General features: G+C 36.8%; 1 protein-coding gene across 2 annotated transcripts in view; it reads left to right on the top strand.

Moving 5' to 3' along the window:
* The window catches only part of PDE7A (phosphodiesterase 7A), a 43,165-nt gene extending 21,478 nt beyond the window's left edge, over nt 1–21,687 (top strand). Inside the window, exons 4-13 of one of the 2 annotated variants that reach the window (XM_063299344.1) lie at nt 1,723–1,874; nt 5,287–5,350; nt 6,937–7,032; nt 8,705–8,805; nt 9,342–9,473; nt 11,881–11,972; nt 12,891–13,035; nt 14,761–14,857; nt 20,039–20,119; nt 21,204–21,687. In XM_063299344.1, the coding sequence (XP_063155414.1) occupies nt 1,723–1,874; nt 5,287–5,350; nt 6,937–7,032; nt 8,705–8,805; nt 9,342–9,473; nt 11,881–11,972; nt 12,891–13,035; nt 14,761–14,857; nt 20,039–20,119; nt 21,204–21,415 (1,172 nt within the window). In that variant the 3' untranslated portion in view covers nt 21,416–21,687. Of the gene's footprint in view, nt 1–1,722; nt 1,875–5,286; nt 5,351–6,936; nt 7,033–8,704; nt 8,806–9,341; nt 9,474–11,880; nt 11,973–12,890; nt 13,036–14,760; nt 14,862–20,038; nt 20,122–21,203 lie in introns of those variants that run through there. The other variant, XM_063299343.1, reaches the window with a different exon arrangement.
* The last annotated feature ends 1,393 nt before the right edge of the window (nt 21,688–23,080 follow it).

The following is a 23,080-nucleotide window of genomic DNA, read 5'->3' as shown; positions in this document are numbered from 1 at the left end:
GTGGTATAGGATAATGCATTAGTTCATATTAAATGTGCTTCTGAAATGTGTATTTGTATCATATGATTAAGTTGTTTAGTATGAGGCCTTAATTAGAGAGAACTTAAAAGTAGTACAGGTAGTCCTCATTTAGCAACTGCCTTGTTTAGCAACTGTTTGCAGTTACGACTGTGATGAAAAAGTAACTTTATGACCAATCCTCGCATTTACAGCCTTCACAGGTCTGTAAAGCAAAGGAAAGCTGAAGTAAGATAACCACAGTTGCTGTTTCACTTAGTGACCACTTCGCTTAATGACTGAGTTGCCAGTCCCAATTGTTGTTGCTAAATGAGGACTACTTGTAACTTAGTCTCCCTCTCCCCTCCTCCCAAAATACTATTTGCAAGGTGGCTCTTTACCATCTTCTTCAGGCAACATAAGAAGATCATGGATTTATCGGTGGCTAGTTCCTTAGAGTGTTGAAGGAACCACAGAATGGGCTTTTCTAAAATGGTCATTTCTCATGTTGTTTGAACAATGCAAGAAAGACTTGGGTACTATGACTTCCAAGTTGCAAAGTATCATTTAAAGTATTAGTAAAATCTGAAAATAACTTTTCTGCTAGATACTCTTTCATTAATATCAGGAATGTTTTTGTGTTAGAGATTGCAGTGGCTATAAAGCTCATGAAAGAATATAGGAATACAAATAGAAAAACAAGACATACAGTTTAGAAATAAAGCTTTTTGTAACTGAATCTTTTTGCAGATATAAAACTGCCAAATTGACAGGATTGTAGATAGGTTTTATGTGTGTGAATTCTAAACTGTCAACATTGTGTGGCAGTTTGTTGGTAATGTTTAATGGTTATTGTGTGGACAAACTTAAGATTACTTTCAGAACCTAGCCTGAATCATTGCTCTGTAAAGGAGTTTAGGATTATTCCACTCACAGTCATTATATAGTAATGCTTTATCTGCTAAAAGTCCTTGAGCTTACGCATTCACTGTACTCACTAACTAGAAGACGTGATATACCACAATATTGAATTCAGCTTCAGAGACATGAAGTAATTTCAAGCAATAAATTGGGTTTTATACATTTATGCTAAAAGCATAATTACAGTTGTATGACAATTGTAGCATAAAGTGATCCAAAAATTACAATCTGAATAACATTTCCTATTGCTTTGGCATGTTTGGAATTTAAATGCTGGATCTTAAAATCCATCGGCTATAATTTGCTTCTGAAAGGCATGTTCCTGACACTTGCTAATTAGGCTGGGGGGTAGGGGATGATTTATATTAGTTCCTTCCCTCCATGAAATTCTGATCCATATGTGATTTGGAAAGCTGGCATGGGGATGCAGAAGAAGAGAAAATTGCCTTTCCTTATATATGAGAATAGAAGGGCACTTTACATGCAAATCCTAAGTATTCAGCACTAATTTGTATAATGTTTTTTCTTTTTCTTTTTTTAAATAAATAGGCTAACTTATCTGATCACTGTACAAAACTGAAATTGTTAGAGCCAGATGAGGACTTTTGATCTACCAATTCTCATCCGTCCCAGTCAGCATGACCAATGGTCAGCAATGATGGAAATTATAGCCAATAACATCGTGGGAGGGGGGATACATGTTTGGCTATCCTTCTGTTAATAAATATTGTTCTTATAGATTCAGCTTTTAAAGTTTTAGGGAAGCATTTTACAACTTAAATCTCACTATTTTCCCCCATCCAGCAAATTCTGAATTTGAAGTTTCTGTGTCTGCAAGAAATATCCGAAGGTTACTGAGTTTCCAGCGGTACTTGAGATCTTCCCGTTTCTTCCGTGGTATTACTCTTCCAAATTCTTCAAACATTTTAGATGATGATTACAATGGACAAGCTAAGGTTTGTTTTTATCGCTATCTTGTGACTTTGCTCTAAAAGAAATAGTAATGTGTATTAAGGTGTAAAAGTAAATAAATAACTTGTATTAAATGATAATAGTGCATCTATTAAAGACTTGTAGATGTGAAATTTATCTTAACTTATCCCACTGCATTTTAGTGACTCTCATCAATTTATGTAATGTATAATGTAGAATTTTTTTAAAAAAATATGTAATTAGTAGGATGAGGATTTCTATGACATGTCATATTTTTTCTGGAACCTTTATTTGAATTTGTAAGTAAGTTAAAACATACTTTAGAGTAATCTGGTGAGAATTAGATGCTTTTTATTTTGCCTAAAAAAATCATATTTTGACTTTTTTAAAGGTGTTATGTCATATTTCTGCTTAATTTTGTAAGAAACATAATATTCTGGTCATATTTTGGTCATTGGCAACCCTCCTGATAAGCCAGCAAATTCCGAGCCAGCAAAGAAAGTGAGAATTTGCCTGTTTTTTTTTTCTTATTCGCTCCCCAACTCAGGGAGGTGTGTGTGTGAGTGAGTGAGAGAGAGAGAGAGAGGTGGGAACAAAGGCATCTCCCCTGACCAGGCCTGAAAAAAAAAGGTGAGAATTTGCCTGTTTTGTTTTCTTTTTCTTATTTGCTCCCCAACTCAGGAGTGTGTGTGAGGGAGGGAGGGAAAGGGAAAAGGCTTCTTCCCTGACCAGCCCTGAAAAAAAGGTGAGCATTTGCCTGTTTTTTCTTTTTCTTATTTGCTCCCCAACTCAGGGCTGTGTGTGTGTGTGTGTATAAGAGAGGGAGAGCAACCTTTTTTAAAATGACTTCAGCAGGCAGAGGCTTCTCCCCTGACCAGGCCTGAAAAAAACAGTGAGAATTTGCCTTTTTTTTTTTCTTTTTCTCATTTGCTCCCCAACTCAGGTGTGTGTGTGTTCAAGGTGGTAGAGTCACATGAGAGCTGCAATCTGATTTCAACATGCCTAAAAGTAGATGTTCAGTGAGTATGAAATTACGGCATCTTGTTCAAGAATTTGGGGAGCAGATCTTCAGTAGCGATGATTATACTTTGTTTTGTGAATTGTGTGAAGTTAAGGTATCGGCCCAAAAGCGTTTTAATATTCAACAACATTGTGACACTGCGAAACACAAGAGTTGTTTAGCAAGATTTATCTTCACTGAGAACAGGCAGCGTCTCCTTTTTGAGAGAGCTTCTTCTTCAACTGCAGGTTCATCAAATTAACCAGTCAGAATTTTGTAAGGATCTCTGTACAATGATGGTTACTTCAGATATTCCCTTAAGGAAATTAGGTAGTGGTAGCCTCAGGCATTTTTTGGAGAAGTATACCTGTCACCTGATTCCAAATGAATCAGCTGAAAGGAAAAATTACATCTCTGCCTTCTGTGAAGATGTGTTAGCAAAGATAAGATCTGCTGTTGACAACAATAAGATATGGGTTTCAATAGATGAAACAAGTGATGTAAACAGAAGATATGTAGCCAGTGTTGTTATTGGCACTCTGAAATGTGACAAGCCTGGTGAAGTATTTCTTCTAACATGTGAAACTCTACAAAAAGTAAACAATTCCACTATTGCTATGCTCTATGACGATTCTATGAAACTACTCTGGCTGGATGGTGTAAAAAGGGGAAATATCCTTCTCCTTATAACAGCTGCTGCTCCATACATAACTAAAGCAGCCAAGGGACTTAAACTTCTTTATCCAAAAATGATCCATATCACATGCCTTGCACGTGGTTTACACAGAGTGACCAGAGAGATTCGAAGCAACTATCCTGATGTAGATAAGATAATTCCGAATGGGAAAAAAATGTTCATTAAAGCTCCACTTCAAGTACAAAAGTTCAAAGAAATTGCTCCTACTTTGGCTCTCCCTCCCCAACCTGTCGTGACACTTCGGGGGAGTTGGCTGGATGCGGCTATGTATTCTTTCACAAATTATGCTTCCTTGCAGCGGGTAGTTAAAGAATTTGACTTTTGTGAATCTTCCTCCACCAAGATTGTGTAAGATTCCTTTTCTGAAACCTTGGCTGGAAACTTAGCATATATAGGATCTAACTTCAGTGGATTATCAAGAGCAATCACCCGCCTTGAAACTGTAGGAATGGAACTTAGTGATACACTGAGCACTGTAAAACAAACTGAGCTGATTTAGAGCAAGCAAAGGGGAAAGTAGGTGAAAAAATTAGTGATAAACTGCAAAGAGTGCTGCAATCTAATCTGGGTTATTCAACACTTTGCAAAATAAGTGACATTCTAAATGGACTTGAAGCAAAATTTGAAGACTTTGAGCCAGAATTTTCTCTGGATGAGTTTGCTTTTTTCAAATGTGTTCCTATAACATCTTGTGATGTCGAACGGAGTTTCTCCAGATACAAGAACATACTGGTGGACAACAGAAGGAGTTTTGAGTTTGATAACCTCAAGATGCACGTGGTCATCCAATGCAATTCTGCTGTTAATGGAAACTAATCCAGGGATGACCATTCTGCACTGGAAGTGAAGAAGAATAAACCTTTTAATTTGTGTGTGTGTGTGTGTGTGTGTGTGTGTGTGTGTATGAGAGCACAGATTTTTAAACATTGGGTGCTAATTTCAGAAAAATTGGTATTATATTTTTGGTTTAAATTGTCATATTTAAACAGTCTTAAGGTCATAAATGCTTGCATATTTCTAACATTTTTAGGTCATAGAAATCCTCGCCCTAGTAATTAGAATAAAACAAATAACAATCATAACTAAAAAACTAAAAGAACAGCACTAACAACAAACCAATGGAATAAAATAGGGATTAGTGCATAAATTTAGGAGAATGCTGTCCAAAAAATTATGTTTAAATATTTTCCTGAAGACCAGCAAGGAGTGGCTAGCTGTCAATAGCCTCCTGACTGCTCACAGTCAGGAGGCTATTCCAAAGCACAGCCACTGCAACAGAAAAGCAACACCTTCTACTTTTAGCTTTGCCTAGAAAACTATCCCTGCAGAAATATATCTAAGTAGAGGTGGCACATGGAAAGCAGTCTGAGTAATCTGGTCAAAAGCTTTATTCATAGGAAGGCACAGATGAATCTGCTTTGTTTCAGGAATAGTTGATAATTTTAATATTGGTCTACTTAGGGCAAAAGAAAAAGATACTTTGCTTCCATGAGAGCAAGCTGTTGATGTAAGAAGGCAGTTGCAATCCATTTGATCCATTAGTGAAGAATATGATACTTTCTGGAATTTCCCAAGTCAGAACAATGATGTAGTCTCATCTTGTCGCTTTTCTGACTACTATTCTTTTCAAAATCTGTATAGACTTACGAAATTACAGCAAGCATGATTCAGAGATACAGCACATGGAGAGAAGTGGTTTTTATTCCCAAATAAAAATGTTGTTTTGTTTTGCTTTCAGTGTATGCTAGAAAAAGTTGGGAACTGGAATTTTGATATCTTCCTTTTTGACAGGCTAACAAATGGTAAGGTTCAGTTTGTTACTTTGAAGATATTACTTTAAAAACTGAGCAGAAGCTGTTAAGTATGTATATAAGCCCATCTAGACTGTTGGGCTTACCAAAATAGGTTGACCAATATTCTGCTTCTTTCAGAAATGAAATGTGGTAATTTGGTAATCAGTTGTGGGTCATGCTTATAGAGTTGGGAATAAATTTTCTCTTTAACCTTATGTTGGCATTTCTCAGTTTACATGCAGGGCTGATAAATGAGTGTACACACACGCCTGTCTCCATGTCCCTGTGTGGCAGGCTGCTTGAAAAGATGTTCATACGCATAATGGGAAAATGGCAAGGGAGTATATAAGTGTATTCAGTTGAATTTTATAAATTATTAAGTTTAAGGCTGGGCTAGAGTGCGTGTTCATACATACCTCCAGCTGTGCTTTAGTCTTATGAGCAGGTGAACATCTCTGTAGGGATTTTACGGTAAGAAATCTGTAGCTCAAGGACTTCAGACAGACAGTTCCTTCACTTCTTAAAATTCTGACCCCATACCTTTTAAGGGCAACCTTTACTTAAGCCATGATTATTTTAACTGCTGTCTTCCTGATGCATCCTGGGAAGACAGAATTAAAGATCATGAATAGCAAAACACAAAGGAAACAAGACAAAAAAACCCTACACATATAGATAGAAAGAATTAATGGGATCATGTATTGTGTGTTTTCCCATGGAGTTTTAATCTGTTCTGATCCGTATATATGGTTGTTGATTACTACCTAAATCCACTTTCATTCTCTGTTGCCTGTTGCCTGTTGAAGAGTTGTAAAGTGTCTAGTAATATTATCATTGTGTAAACATATATATATATATATATATATATGAATATGAATATGAATATGAATATCAATCGAAGCAAATAGTCATATTCACACACACACATATATATATATACACACACACACATATACATATATATATATATGAATATATAAAATATCATCCAGTTGAGAGAAGTCAGTGATAAAAAAATTCTGAATGGGATTAATAAAAAGTACAAGTAGTCCTTGCTTACTGACTGCCTTGTTTAGTGACTGTTTGAAGTTGCAACGGTTGGAAAAAAAACAGCTTTGCAACCAATCCTTGCATTTATGGCTATCACAGCCTCCCACGGTCATATCATCACCATTTGTGAGCTTCACAACTGGTTTCCAACAAGCAGAATTAATGGAGAACGTAAAGTGAAATTGCAAGTCACAGTCATGTGATGTTTCAATGACCACGGTGATTTGCTTAACATGATTTTTCACTTAGTGGCTGCAGTGCTTAGCAGCAGAGTTGCCGTCCCAATTGTGGTTGGTAAGTGAGGACTAACTGTAATGGGGCTGTTGGAAATTAATGGGTTCATTTTATAATACTGAGTGATACATTTCTGAATCACTTGATGATGTGAAAACGCTAAAAATGAAATATTTATTTAAGACTTTAATTGAGAACTATATTCTGGATAAAGATATAATCAGGAAGAAATATGTTGTACATAATAGAATTTGGATTTAAACAGATTGGACTATTCCTATTAAATATGGTTTCTTTATGTGTGTTTTTAGGAAATAGTTTGGTCACATTAACCTTTCACCTGTTCAATCTTCATGGACTTATAGAATACTTCCAACTAGATACAATGAAGCTACGCAGATTTTTAGGTAAAAATTCGTAAGTTCAAACATTTTGGGTAATTTTTTTTAATACATTTCATTAACTGGTGGCAATCCTTTTCCCTAAATTGAGAAAAATATCTATACTGTACTTGATAACTTTTTTTCCTCTTCATGCATTTTGTCCAACATGAGAAAAAAAAAGAAAAAAACAACAGGTATAAAAACAGGGAAAGTAAGCAAAAAAGTGAGGAGATTCTGCAGTGGTGGATGTTTCTATATTTTCCTAGACGTTTGCCAATGTATTTGGCAGATTTTATGGGTAGACTTATTCTGTAAAGGTAAAACAATGAAAACAAAAAACATGCAGTTCAGAAAATGTTACTGGGGAATGGGAAAGCAGAATGTATTCCTTGTCTTTAGTGATTGTAAATGATGCTAGCGAGTAGACTCTGTGATTACCTCTTCTCCTGCTTTAACTGCATAGCGATTCAAACTACAGCAGATGCATTAAGGGTGGGTGACCTGAATTTTCCAGTCGTGTAATATTGCAGTTGAAGTGCTTAGAAAAATAGTATTACCCCACATCTGAAGTACTTCCCTATAAAAAGAAACCTTGATCCTTTGCAGCAGTTGTGCCACATAGTGCAAAATGAAACACTTTGCTGGAAAGGCCTTTGTGCTAAAGTTGCCCTTAAATCTGCATAAAAACATTTGTTGTATACTGGGATACTCTGGTAAATTAGTCACTGAAAAATGCAGGGTGATATAAGTCAAATAAATTAGGTAACTTTTATTAAGGCAAAGGCTTCCTTGAGGTAGATACCTGATGTCTACATTGAATGGCAGCAATATGGAATCAGTTTGTTCTTACTGCCTTCTGGGATACATCTTCTACTTCTCTTTTTCGAATACCTTGAGATTTCCTGGTAATCTCTTGACTGAAGCATTAACCAGGTCTGACTCTGCTTAGTTTATGGATCAGGCAAGTTTGGCTAGGTGCCAGGTATAGCAGAACAATAAATACTTGATTGTAACCAGTTAGAATGATTATATATAGAAATTTTATTTCTCAGGCAGTTACTGCAAGTGTGCATCTACTGAATGTGGGACTATTTTCCTCTTTAAAAAAAACACAAACTACTACTAATGCAATGTCCTGTGACTCATAACTTCATGAATAGTGCTGTAAGGAGAGAAATCTGCTTGCTGTTATGGGCATAAGGTGAATAGGGCAGCATTTCCAATCAGTAAACTTCATTTTATCTTAGGTGTTATCCTTTTAGATAGATACTGGCAGTGCTTTTCTGAATTTTCTGATGTTCAATTTTATTAGGACCATACTGGAGTTTTTCCATTTATGTGTCTACAATAGTCAATGGCTAATGAGGTTTAAAAACTTTTCCATATTTGTTAAAGGTTTAGAAACATGAATATGCAAGGCAGTTTCCTGGTTTTTTTTCCTAATTCGGGTTTTTAAAATTAATATAAATCTTACTTTCTAGTAGTGATAAACACATCTAGGTATCCCTGAATGTTTTAAAGGAGGTTGCCTTCATTTGAACTTTTCTGCTAAATCATTGCTGAAGTTTATCACATTTTATATCTATTTGGGGCATTTTAACTGATATGGATCAAGAACAGGAAGGGAAAATTTGGGGGTTATGTCTTTTCCCCTTTCCCCTTTCCTCCACACATTAATACTTATTTTCATTTGTAGTAATGGTTCAAGAAGATTATCACAGCCACAACCCATACCACAATGCAGTTCATGCTGCTGATGTGACTCAGGCCATGCACTGTTATTTAAAAGAACCCAAGGTAAAAAAATCCTGTCATTAACTATTTTCAGGTATTTATAACAAAATTGCTATTACAAAACAGATTGATGAGCAAAGACATTAGTAACATTAAGCAAAGGTAATATAGAATTTAATGTTATTCTTCTTTGACGAGCTTATTTTGTGCCACAGTATATCTTCCCTGATATAGTTCCCTCTAGATATATGGGCATGCTGGTTGTAGTTTCTGGAATTGTAGCTCAACACAAATTGGGAGGGATCCAATTGGGGAAAGTTCTTGTAATACTTTTGAAACTTTTAAGAATTTCAAAATCAGATTGTATGAATTATGGGGAGGGGGATTTTTGCATTTTTGTAAAGAAAAACTAGCAATATTCCTTATTGCTTCAATATTGCTAGCCCTAGAATTTTTTTTAAAAAGGATTCTGTAGATTAAAATACAATCAAAGTGAGAGAATAACCTGATGCCATAGTTAAACTCTGTTGGAAATGCTAGCCAGATTTGTTGGAAGTATCAGTAATGGATATTCATGTGGCCATATTTATATATTACAGCTTATCCAGTCTCTAACTCCATGGGATATTCTGCTCAGTTTAATTGCAGCTGCTACTCATGATTTGGATCATCCAGGTGTTAATCAGCCTTTTCTTATTAAAACAAACCATTATTTAGCAACTTTATACAAGGTAAGTAGAAGACAAATACTTCTATTCTTTAATGGGATCTGACTGGCAATGATTGATCAGGGAAAGAATCTTGGAGTCACAGTACACAGCTTGATGCAAATGTCAAACCAGCAGGCAGCTGCTAATAAAAAAGGGTTGTCCCTGCTTAGAATTATTAGGAAGGGAGCTGAAAATAGAACTGCTGATATAATGATACCCTTAAAAATTATGTTGACGCTGCACTTGTCTTGTATAGTTTTGATCATTGCATCTTAAGAGGCAGTGCATTGTATAGTTTTGATCACTGCATCTTAAGAAAAGGTGCAAAAGAAAGCAACCAAAATAATTAAGGTTGGAACAGCTCCATACAAGGAAAGATTATAGCAACTGGACCATTCATCTTGAAATAGAAGAGATTAAGGGGAGACATGATAAAAGTTACATAAAATCATGCATGGCATAGCTAAAATGGAGAGAAAGAAGTTTTTGTTATTCACAGTGTTAGAACCTGAGATCATCTACTGAAACTAAATACAGGGAGATTCTGGACTGACAGAAGGAGTTTGCTGACAGCTGTTTTAAAACCAGCCAATTTGGATTGTTTTAAAAGGGGCCTGGACAGATTTATGGAGGAACAGTGGCAACTAATACTGATGAATGTTCACTGCTCTTGAATCAAGGGTAGCATGTCTTACATACTGGTGGGAAGTGATAGGGGAAGGGGGCTATTGTGTACAGTCCAGGCTTGTGAGCTTTCCAAATGCATCTAGTTGGCCCCTGTGACACAGAATGTTGGACTGGATCGACTTACGACCTGATCTAATAGGTCACTTCTTACATTCTATTCAGAAGAAGTATTAAAGCATTTAATAGAATTAAGGAACCCATGATACAGATTTTTTTTAAAGAAGTGATTATTTCTGTCTAAAGTGATTTTTTTTAAAATCCATGTACAAAAAAATGGTGCCTAAAAGATCCAGCACAAGTGAATGGTAGTAGATATATAATAAATCTGGATGCTTAAAAACCCTACTTAAATAAAATTGTCTTTATCATTATTTGAAAGTGGGCAGATGTCATGAGTCCCGTTGAGCTGAAGTCATCAGCGCAATGGCACACATGACAATAGCAAGGAAATAGGAGAAGGGGCTCAAGATAAGTAGCCATCAACTCACAACGACTAACGGCCAACAAACAATAACTAAACGGATCACGGAGCACACCCAAGCCATCAGCGCCAATACAACGGAGATCGCCCAGCTGACAGCAATCACCGGATGAATAGAAAACCCGATGATGGGCGATCCCGGAACGCCAGCGGGGCCTCACAACCCCTCACCCACCGGCAGGGCAACGTATTGGACAAAGGGGGGTGACGTGACCGCGAGTGAGGGGGCGCTGACCGGCGCGGGGTATTTAAACCCCGCACCGGCGCGCTCCTGTCACTCTCAGCTTTTTTCTTCCGACGCTGTAACTGCGCTGTGAATAAACCAGAGCCTGATCCATCGAACCAGTGTCTGTGCATTATTCAGAGGCAGGCAGCGCATGACAGCAGAGAAGAAGCTTTTGGTAATCCTGAGCTTCACAGCTGAGAAGATCCTACATCTGAAAAGTTGCCTGCCTTTTCAGCTGTTGGCAAGACCCAGGAGAGCGTGATTTCGCTGGAATGAAGTACACTCTGGTTCTCCTCTGGGGTGTGGAGGAGGAGAAATGTTATTCTTGAAAGATTTAAAGTTCAAAATCAACCAAATCTGAGTAATAGTTGAAGCCAATAAAGAAGGGAGAGGGAAAGGAATCCATGGTTGATAAATATTGAAAATGGCTGATGAACCCAGGAAAATTAGTAGGGTTGTGCTCCCTTGGTTAAAAATCAGCACAATTTGTTGCTTGTTTATTTATTTGTTTGTTTGTTATATTTCTTTACTGCCCATCTTGTATTATAATGACTCTGGGTGGTTTACCAACAATTAAAATAGAAGAATAAAATATAATTAAAGCAATACAATATAAATATAAAAATGTAAAAATGTAAAATATATAATATAAAATTCAAGATAGCAATGTTATCATTGGCCCCCTCAAGGTGCCAACCACACCCGTGATTGGCTATCCCCCCTCCCACCCCAGGCAAGGTGGCACAACCAGGTTTTCACCCCCTTCCGGAAGGCCGAGAGAGTGGGGGCCTGCCTTACCTCCAGGGGTAACTTATTCCATAGGGCGGGTGCTACTGCAGAGAAGGCCCTCCTCCTGGACCCTGCCAATCAACACTCTGTCATGGGCAGGGTCCGTAGCATGCCCTCTCTGCCTGACCGGGTGGGATGGGTCAATGTAACAGGGGTGAGGCAGTCTCTCAGGTAACCTGGACCCATGCCATGTAGTTCAGCATTCAAATAATACTTAATACCAATAATCTCTTATTTACTTTCAGAATACCTCAGTATTAGAAAATCATCACTGGCGATCAGCAGTGGGGTTATTGAGAGAGTCTGGATTATTTGCACATATGTCGCTAGAAAGCAGGTATATATCAGCTTTGCAAAAAATATGTTTTTTTACAGAATGGAGAATACATTATAGAATGAATTATTTAAAATGGGTAAAATAGTAATGAAAGGTATTTGCACTTTTCTGAAATGCATTTATTATAATTTTGAAAGCAATTTTATGTTCCAATAAATAAGTTAAGCTAAATACAAGTGGTCTTCACTTAAGGACCACTTGTTCAGTAACTGTTTGAACTTATGACGACACTGAACGAATAGTACTTAGGACTGGTTCTCAAAGTTCCAGCTGTTGCAGCGTCCCTGTGGTCACATTATTGCAATACAGGCATTCAGTGACCAGTTCACAATTATGATGTCGCAGTGTCCTGCTGTCAGTGATCACCATTTGAGATCTTCACTGCCAGCTTCCCACAAGCAAAGTGGGGAAGCTGGCATGAGGTCGCAAATGGCAACCATGTGATGTTGTGCTTAACAATGGCATGGGATTCACTTAATGATGGCAATCGGAAGTGCTGGAACTGCTGTCCCTAAGTGGTGCAATCATATGACATCATGCTTTGTGACAGCAATTCCAGGCCCAATTGCCATCATTAACCGAGGACTACCTGTAAGGAAAATGAATGAATAATAATGCTTGATCATGGTGCTTAGTTTCATCTACTGTATACCACCATCATTTTTAATGATGTATAAAGTTGTAGTCCAGATATCTCCGATAATTTGAACTAACTTTCCCAAGCAGCATAGCTAATCCCAAACATCTGGAAGGCACCTAAACACCTGAGTTAGATCTTTGAATTACTAAATTGAAACATTGTTTTCCAGATGTTGCAAGTTTATAATCATTGTTGAGCTGAACATTGTGTAATGATTCATGTTTGAATTTACATACCAATTATTACTCTGGGTCTCTTCCTATTATCCCCAATTTTAGGCAGATGATGGAAAGCCAAATAGGGGCATTGATTCTCGCCACTGATATTAGCCGGCAAAATGAATATTTATCCCTGTTTCGCAGCCATTTGGACAAAGAAGACTTATGCTTATTAGAGGAAGATCATCGTCATCTCGTCCTTCAGGTAATTTGTATGAATCTTAGGTGGAAAAGAGATTAATATGTTAAACAATATGCTTCTAATATATGGTTTTGAAAAACTCCTGGTTCTTTAGTTATAGTTCTTAATAAAAATACAATTTGCTGAGGCTGAAAATTAAGGTCTTCTATTTGTTCCCATTGCAAGTGTAACACAACGACAAATGTTTCGCTAGTCTGGCAGGACCATCTTGAGAGGAATTGATACCTCTTCAGTTTGTTGAGTCTTCTGAAACTTTAAGGAAAACATCAGCAAGAATCTATATTTTTCAAAACAAGAAAACATTGTTGCAATAGAATTTAAAAAATGACTTTAATCTTTTTTTGCATGAAATGATTGATGCATATTTAACTCATTTCTAGTGGCAGCTTATGCTATCATTTGTGAATATTTTATTTTTAAGATAAAATCTTTTAGAAACAGAATCTGATGTCCTTTCAGCCTTAACAATTCAGCTTCGATTCAGTAGGAAGCATTATGTAAAATGTGAGATTTCACCACAGTTCCAGCTCTAAATTTAATGTGTATTGCTACAGGAATTGATTTGACTTGAAATTCATATTCTGAACTCCTAAAGGCAAAATAGTATAATTATAAGTTAATGTAAGAGATTGCTGCCAAGGCCACTTTTTTTTCTTTCAAATAATATAATTATTACATGAAGGCAACTTCTGACATTTCAGATAAGAAAATCCAATCAGGTGACATGATTGCTCTCAAAAACAGTATAAGCTTTATAACAGGGTACAATATATAAAATATTTTAGGGCACATAATTTCTGTGGGAGGATGGGGTGAAATGATCCAAAGGTTGTAAGTTAAAAAATTAAAGGGAGTAAGAGAATTATCACATGGAAGTATAATGAGAGGCAATTCCAGTCATAAAACTGGAAGGAAAACAGGTAGAAAAAGAAAATGTTAGGATAACTGAGAGGATGATCAATTCACAGTTCAATTAACCTTCAGTATATCTGAAGGTTGGGGGTGTTGACGACCGACAGGAAGCTCTGGCGTGGGCTGGTCCATGAAGTCACGAAGAGTCGGAAGTGACTGAACGAATAAACAACAACATCTGATAATAAATTAGTTTATTATTTTGATAAAACATAGCAAACCCTAAAATATTTTATATATTGTATCCTGTTATAAGGCTTTTACTGTTTTTGAAATAATGGAACACAATTTTATATTTTCATTAGTCCAGGTCTCTATTCCACTATGTCCAATTTTTATTGCAAATCCCCTTTGAAAGGATACTATTATATTGGTTCTCTGCAAAGTGTAATATACATATAGAATGCCTGATGCTTAATTAATAATAACTATACACAGTCATTTAAAACTTGCTGTCAGACTACTTAAGTTACAGAATTGTAGGAATTACGAATATTTTAATAACATTTCAGTGTTACATTGGTGTTACATTAATTTCTGTCTGCCTTCATCTTAAGTGGGTTTCCTTCTCATTTTATACATTGGCCATGCTCCAATGTAGTTAAACTCTGGCTTGATTGAATTTAGTGGCACATCCTATTTAATTGTATATGGCCTATAGCTCTCATACTTACTATCTTTGATATGGTCAATTGACTAATCAATAAAGTTATTCATTCATTCGTACTTATCATTTTTAGGGTATTACATGGTAACTGTAACCTTAAACATGAATTGTAAGGCAAACTACAACTAAATAATGTGTTTGTTTGCTAGATGGCTTTGAAATGTGCTGATATTTGTAATCCCTGTCGGACCTGGGAGCTAAGCAAGCAGTGGAGTGAAAAAGTAACAGAAGAATTTTTTAATCAAGGCAAGTAGTGAGAAATGAAGAGTTATTGCTGTAGATTGTGAAACACTGATAGAAGGAATGATAGTTAAGGTAGTTAAGTGATGATTGCAAAACAACTTGTGCTATTTGCAAGAGTTTCTATGGAGTTGGAATGGCTTCATTAAATTACTGTTGTTGGGATGATAAATTACCATTTTGTCAAACATTTTATGCTTCTGCTTACCTTACATTTTTCTAGATGAAAAGCTGTTTTTTGATTGATTGATTACATGCCATCAAGTGATTTTTGACTCCTAGTGACCACATAGATTTTCTCCAAGGCGATGTATCCCTACTCTGTTCTTTCAAGACTCCCAATGGTGTACTCATTGCCATTGTAACTGAGTCCAACCACCTTGCTGCTTGTCGTCCTCATCCTTTCTTTCCTTCTACCTTTCCCAACATTAGAACCTTTTCTGGAGAGCTGGGTCTTCAAATAATGTGTCCAAAATAGGATAATTTGACTCTGGTAATTTGTGCCTCAAGTGAGAACTCTGGGTTGATATTTAATTTTAGTCCCATTTTTTCACTGTGCTGTTTGATCTCTAGCACTAGGGCTTGCATATCCTTTGCATTTTTGGCTGTCAGGTTAGTGACATCAGCATAGTGCAGGTTATTGATGTTTCTTCCTCTAGTTTTAAAACCATGCTCCTCTTCTTCCAATTTAGCTTCCCTTAATATATATTCAGCTTATAGGTTGAATAAATAAGGAGTGAGTTATGCAGCCTTGTCACTCTCCATTGCCAACCTGGAGCCAGTCTGTTTCACCATGTTCTGTCCATACTGTGGCTTCCTGACCTGTATATAAGTTTCTCATGAGGACAGTGAGATGTTCTGGGATTCCTATTTTTCTGAGCACTTTCCATAGCTTGATGTGATCGACACAACTGAAGGTTTTTCTATAATTGATGAAGCACATAGTGATTTTTTTTTTGTATTCTTTGGCTTTCTCAATTATATAGGATGCATCATCAATAATGTCTCGCGTTCCTCAGCCTTTTCTTTTAAAATAATGTTATTAAAGATTACAAATAGAAAGAATAAAAACTAATACAGATTACAAAAAATAAAAAATAAAGAGGAAAAAAAAAGTAACTTTCCCCTTTATCACAAGTATAAACAATTTTAGTAACTTATCAACATCTCTTAAAGTACAACATATACTCTCTTCACACAATATCTCATGTCTTAACTAAAAACAAAATCCAAAAATCTCGTCATTCATTCCTTACTAGCAAAAGTCCAGTAAGGGTTACCAGATATAACTAATTATTTATTTTAACCTTGATCAAATAAGCCAACCATGTATTCTTTCCCTGTATTTTTAAAAATAATTTTTAACCCCTTCAAATAAAGTCCCAGAGCTTGATTTCTTTTCAGCTTTTTTTTGTCTCTTCTCAAAGAATCTTTCAAAACTTTAACAGACCTCATCTGTACATCCCATAAAAGAAGTTTGTCCTATTTTTTTGTCGCTTCTTAAAAAATCCTTCATTTTAACAGACCTCTTTTGTACATACAGTAAGTAAAAATTATCCAAAACGTTTTCCTGATTTAGTAGTTTGTATATCTTCTTTAAGCAATGAAATATCAACTGGTTTCATTTGTATGTCCAGTACATCTTTTTCCATATCCTTCTCATTACTTGTCACATTTAAATCTACATTCAAATTAATTTCAGACTTATGTAGACTGTTCTTCTGTAATTTCATTGACACACCATCTATCATATCAGATAATTTCAAAGACCATTGTTCAAAAATATCCATAAAAAATTCCACTGTTAGAATATTTTGCTCCATTCTGTCATGAGTAATGACGGCGAGCAGGAGGGGGCCTCGATCCAGGGTGGAAAATGCATGCGTAGTACTGAGGAATTAAGCAGCCATTCAAAGAGACACAGATCAGACCCGCCTTAGCCTTTGGGGTTTATATGTCTGGGTTTTTCCCACGCTTCTTCAGTTTGTTAGGATTTTCTGTCTTATGTAGCAGTAATAAACACTAGAGATCTATTCCTTGTCTCAGCATTGTTTCCTGACTGTTAGGACACATTCTTTATTAAGGAGTCAAGTCAAGTCCTTCTCCTTTGATTGAACTCTTTATTATCTTCTAGCTCCCTCTAGTGTCCAACCCTCAAAGTCCCATCCTATCATGTTTCCTCTTAAAGAAACCCAATTAATCACAGTTTCCCATGGGAAGGAGTTCTCTAATTAATTTTAAATTATAATTCTAAGTCCATCTGGATTCTTAGTCTGTTGTTAACTTTCCAAAACCAATACTCTAAGCATTCTTTTGCTGTTAATCCAAAAAGTAATATTTTTCCAAAACTTTTAAAATCTTATTTAAAAATAATTTCTCTAAGGAGAAGGTGACTCACCCAGTGAATACTGTATAACTTGCTGTTCCGAAAGGTCTTAATATTTCCAAGGCAATAAAAAAGCAAATCCAAAGTGAGTAAGAAATGAGGCTCAGTCAAGCTTTATGTCCTTAAAAAGGGCTACGTTCACGACTGTGAGCATAGATGGTTCCTCCCATGATTCCCAGCCACTCAACTCATAAGTCGACTGCAAAACATCGATTCCTGCCGTCTACTCATGAGGAGCAGCTGTCCGGAGTGCACGTGGGCTATCTCAAGATCTCTCCTTTCTCTGGGGAGATTTCGATGGCCAGGAGCTGCCGATCTCCATTGTAAATGCTGTCCTGCTGCGAGAGGGACGTCTGGCTCGCCATGGTGCTCTCACTGGAAGTCATTCCTTGGCCTTTGCTCTCCCCTCCACTGCCTTTGTGCCTGACTGTGAGGGGCCCATCTGCGGTTCTTCCACTATCACGTCCGGAGTCTCGGGTTCTCTCACAAAGTTGAGGGTAAGGAGTGCGCTCTCCAGCTCTGTGATGTTTAGCCCAGGTTCTGTTTCACACTCGCTTTCCCTGCTCCTGGAGCTCTCTTCCAACTCGACATTCTTTTCTTCCTCTTTGGTGTACAGCACCATCTACTTGGTGGAGGTTGAGGGCGATGGCTCCTTCGCCTTGGACCTTTCGTGTTTTGGCATTATTTCGTTAACTCTCAACTGAGTAACCTTCCCCGGAAGAGTGCTCGAATACAGTGGATTCGCAGCTTAATGTCAGCACTAGACCATTCGAGCATTCACACAATGACAGTCAGGAGACCAGGATCCTTTAACTGTTTAATGAAGCGAAATGACTAGGACAGAAGTAAAGCTGCAAATGGAGAATTCCCGCTAAAACATACATTTAAAACTACATTCCCTCGATTGCCTTCCTTTCCCATGAAAGTATGTCACCCCCCTTCCCATCCAGGTGGTGTTGCTGGTATATCTCTACTGACCAGCCTTGATGTGAACCACCATAAATCTGTAGCCATAATAATGGAATTCACACTCCAACCTAACACCCCCTCTTATCTGGCGACAGAGAGTCTACTCCATTGATAAGTAATGGAAGATGCTCTGATAAGGGGTTCTGTGAACCTTTTGATCGGAGGAATCTGACAATATAATTTTATTAAAAGTTTTTAAAAGGAAGATAAAATCTAATACAAGCTAATATAAAAGAAGAAGAAAAGGAAAAGAAATCAGAAAGAAAGCTAAAAATGCAAGAAAGGAAAAAGTAAAAGAAAAATAGAAAAGAAAAAAGGTACAAAGAAGTGGCTTCTGATCTTTTTTACAGCAATTATGGGTACAATTATAAGTTTACCTCTTACTCTGTCTAAGGTTACAACATGACTGTCTTCTTTCTATAATCTACCCTGTCTAATCATCAAAACCATAAATCATAAGTGCATTTTTTTTCTGTTTTATGCAAAAAGTCCAGGATCAAAAGTAGGTTAGTTTTCACACTGAATGTTATTAGCCAACCCACTTGCAGAAAGATTGGCGAAAGGGATGTTAAAGAAAGTTTGAAAACACACAGTCACAAGTCTCAGAAAGCTTTACCTGACAGAACAGTGAATTCTCTGTTCATACCCTGGGGAATGGATTGCCATGTAGAACAAAGAATGAATCCTTTATCAATCTAAAAGGTAAAGGTCTTTAGCATCTTCCAACTTGAATGCTTTGAATCAGCAGGGCAGGCACTATTGCACTTCCATTGCTATGCTAAGGGGTTCATTTAAATGTTTCCAATATAGAAAGGGGTAGATGCCAGAAAGTTAGGTTAGAGCTGCTTAACTGCTGAGACAATGTTTATTAGTGTTACAGTAGAAAAATCAAAGAAACCAACACCATCCACTCCTACTGGTACTGCTACTATTATGTTAGATTCTGCCAATAGTACTAGCAAAACAACAAAAAATCAGCCATTGTTCTATGCATTGTCAGCAACTAAATATAGCATGGAGCACTTGAAACTGTGCTACACAAAATGGTTCCAAGTACAGAACGAAACATCATTCAATCTTGTTCTTGAAATGTAAGAGTTTTGTTTTGAGTAAGGAACACTCAAAATGGTTTTCATTTAGCTTTCATGCATACCCATGTTTTACAGTGAGGAGTAGGGAAATTCTAAAACCCCTGCAGCTTGCTTGGCCTTACATTTTAGAGCTACAACTTGAAAGGTTATCTTTCTGTAAGTTGTTCCTTCACAGCAGAGGGCCTTAATGCATTTAGTAGTAGGTGATGATGCAAAGCATGAGGAGTTCAGGCATGTGACTGGGGAGTGGTGTTTTCTGTTTTCAAGGGAAAAGTTTTTTTATAAACTGTAAAAGTCTATTTTAAGGGGGGACACAGCAGTGTTTATGTATCCCCTTCTTAAAATACTGAGAAATCCTACAGCTAATTTTTGGTAAGAGAGGTTCTGAGGGACCATGGATTTCATCTAACTGCTCTGAATGAATTTATAGGAAGAATTATATTAGGTATACTATACAGGTAGTCTTTGGGTTACAACCACTCGTTCAAAGTTACAATGGTATTTAATGAGTGGTACTTATGACAGGTCCTTGAAGTTCCGGCCATCACAGCATAATGAAACATCAAGCACCGGACAATTGGTTTCACTTTCACAGTAGAACTTTTCATTCATTGCTTTCAATCACTCATTCTGCACTGGTGGGTCCCCAAGCGTCTGCTGCAGATTTTGGAGGTGGGGGGCATATTTTCTAGATTTACTGAATTACAGACAATGGATGATTAAAACAATATTCTGTTGTAGGAGATATTGAGAAAAAATACTGCTTAGGTGTGAGTCCACTGTGTGATCGACAGACAGAAACCATTGCCAACATCCAGATTGGTAATTACTGATTTATGTGGAAAATTGTTATAATTTTTATTAATATATAATATAGAGGAGCTAGAAATGAGCTGTAGGAATAATTTAAAATGTCTTTGGCAGGTTACAAACAAGCTTTTTTTTTTCTTGCAATGTCTTGATGCTTGAATCATGCTCATTGATTTAAAATATTTCTATGTTCAGGAAATGATTTCTTTTTTATCTAGCACTTAATATTATTTGTCTGAAATAATGTTAAATTGCTTTTTTAAGTAAGCTCACGGTTGCAGTTTAATTTTGATTTGATACATTTTATAGTGAATTTTTAAATTTATAAACAAAAAAACTTGTGTTTGTAAGTAACAGTTCAGCCAAATTTAAACATAATTCTTAGTTTATACATTATATTCAATTTTTTATTTGACCATCAATAATGTGATATACGTTTACATGCTCCATCTTTTTGGGTACCCTGAGCTTTATGGTTTAAATTATTCATAATGTGCTACAGTAACAGCATATTGTGGTGCATTCTTCAGTTATATTTAAATTGCAACCCTAAATTGGTAACTCCCTTCTCGTTACATAGTTGGAGAGCTACTGTTATCCGCAATTAATATTTGTCTGTTTGGATCTTAAAAGCAGACTGTCCACGAGAACAGAAGAGCTATAATGGATGAAACCAAAGCTTACCTGATGCATCATTCTGTTGCTATAGTGGCCAACTGGGTGCCCTGGGGAAACCTATAAGCAGGGCGTGAATGCCTTATCACCCTCCTGCTGAGTACTTGGGCAACTGCTGCTGAGGGGCATAATGCCTATTGATCTGAATGTACGCAACCTTGTGCCCAGTTTTGTATAGCATATTGTAAAGTAAAACTCATAGACAGAAAGAATGATAAGCTGTTTTTCAAGGACAATATAGTTTTATTTACAAATATATTTTATTGTGTATACATTTCCTACACTCAGCAATATGCAGATGCTATATAATACCATAAAAATCATGAAAATAAATTTTGCATTGAAATATTCTTAAAATGTACAGTGTTGTGTGTGGGTTTTTTTTTTAGCATTTGAATTATAACTTATTTCTTCTTTTTAGGTTTTATTACCTATTTGGTGGAACCATTATTTGCAGAATGGGCTCGTTTTTCAAACACCAAGCTGTCTCAAACGATGCTTGGTCACTTGGGACTGAATAAAGCTAGTTGGAAAGGTATGCAGAGAGAACAATCTAGCAGCGGTGATGATACTGATCCTGCATTTGAGGAAACAGACTCTGATGTAGTACCTCAGGAACACCGATTATCCTGACCCCAGGATCTGCATAACAAACTGCCTCTTGCTTGGTATCTACAGACCAGCGTTTGAGGACAAATTCTGCCTGACTGCCAAGGTTTCAGTGTAAACAATGCCAGCATTATTTATTTCAAAATGTTTCCTTTGAGAAATCATTTGAAACCGGTTTTCAGTTACAAGACCTGCAACACAGAGCAATATGCATATGCCTCGGTTGGCTTCTGCATGGAACCTAGAATATGCAACCCTGTGAAGTCTACAAGTCTTGACTGAGAAAGTTCAAGATTTGTTGTGTGCCACATTTTGTTTTTTAGAGGAGATTTAAGGCCTTCAAAACTGCCACATGACATGGATGATTCCCTTCTCTTGGAATTTAGCAAGACTCCATTCAATCCTTGTCCAAAATGTGGAAATGTGAAGTGCCCGTACTTGGCTGCCTTGGGCAAGACTGATGTTTACAAACAGACTTGGAAACTGTAGATTCAAAACTAACCTTTCTGCATGGCTGTGAAGGAACCACTGATTTTTTTTTTAAGTATCAAATCTGAAACTGCAGCTTATTTTTCTCTTAGTAAGAGAAGTCTGCCGTGTGTTACAAATTTGGTTGTGCATTGGAAATTGAACAGTTAACATAAAGCACAGCCATGTTTTACTCCAGAGTATGGGAATGCAATATAGCAAGCAGAAATACTTCTGAATTTTGGGAAGGGAGGTGGGATAGAGGAGAGGAAGAACTCCAGATTATGTTAAGATTCTATGGTGAAAACATTTGCATGTTGTTTTTGCTATTGTACACTTGAACTGCACATGCAAGAAAAAAGGTGGAATGACTACCAGAAACAGCTCAGGGTATTGCCAGTCCGAAATAAAGTGGGATGGAAAGCATGTCCTTCATAACAAGGGTACAAAATGCCCCTTACGCTGCAGTGTGTGTGTGTGTGTGAGAGAGGGAGAGAGAGGAGGAGAGTGAGTGTGAATATGAGTGAATGAGCACATGGTGGGAGGGTTCGGGAAAGAAGGGGAAGGTGGAAAGGAGTTAAAAGGCATTTTTTTTAATTTATTCTTTTTAGAATGTGATATTTTCATGAGCAGCCACAGGGGGGGAACTGATAGGTTGTTACAGCTGCCTTAAACTATGCACAAAGCTAAGTGACCAAATTTTGTTGATTGAAAAAGTGCATTGTTTACTTATTCCCTCCCTCTACTGAAATGTTACCCATTCTGGGTTTTTTGATGTGAAAAGGAGAAATGTTTTTAAGGACAAATTTTAAGGACTAATTTTTAATCTTCAAGCATTCCTTTTTTTGTAATTTTTAAGTTTTAAGTACTGTAAGCACAACTGTAATCTATTTTGAGAAATTGGTGCTTTATTTTTGTTCATTTGTATTTTCCTTGTTTTTACTGTAAAGACTGTTCTGTTTACAGTTTGCAACAGCCATTTTTGGGAGAGCTTCAGTGTAAAGCCATTTGTTAAAGGCTTTGCCGTCCTCATGTCAATGTGCCTGTTGCTGTTAATCTTTGATTAATAAAACTTTTCACATTATCTCCTGAGTCTAGCTTGAAAGGTGGAGAAATAGTTAAGATTATTTTAATCAGAATCTCTTAGTGGCTTTGGACTCTATTGGAGCTTCTTGTTTCGTAGAGGTTTTCTTTGTGGTCTCTGTGCAGATGCACAGCACT

The sequence above is a fragment of the Candoia aspera genome, chromosome 3, assembly GCF_035149785.1.
Source record: "Candoia aspera isolate rCanAsp1 chromosome 3, rCanAsp1.hap2, whole genome shotgun sequence".
Lineage (NCBI taxonomy): Eukaryota > Metazoa > Chordata > Lepidosauria > Squamata > Boidae > Candoia > Candoia aspera.
Note: the sequence above shows the minus strand (reverse complement) of the source record. Positions and strands in the feature narration are given on the sequence as shown.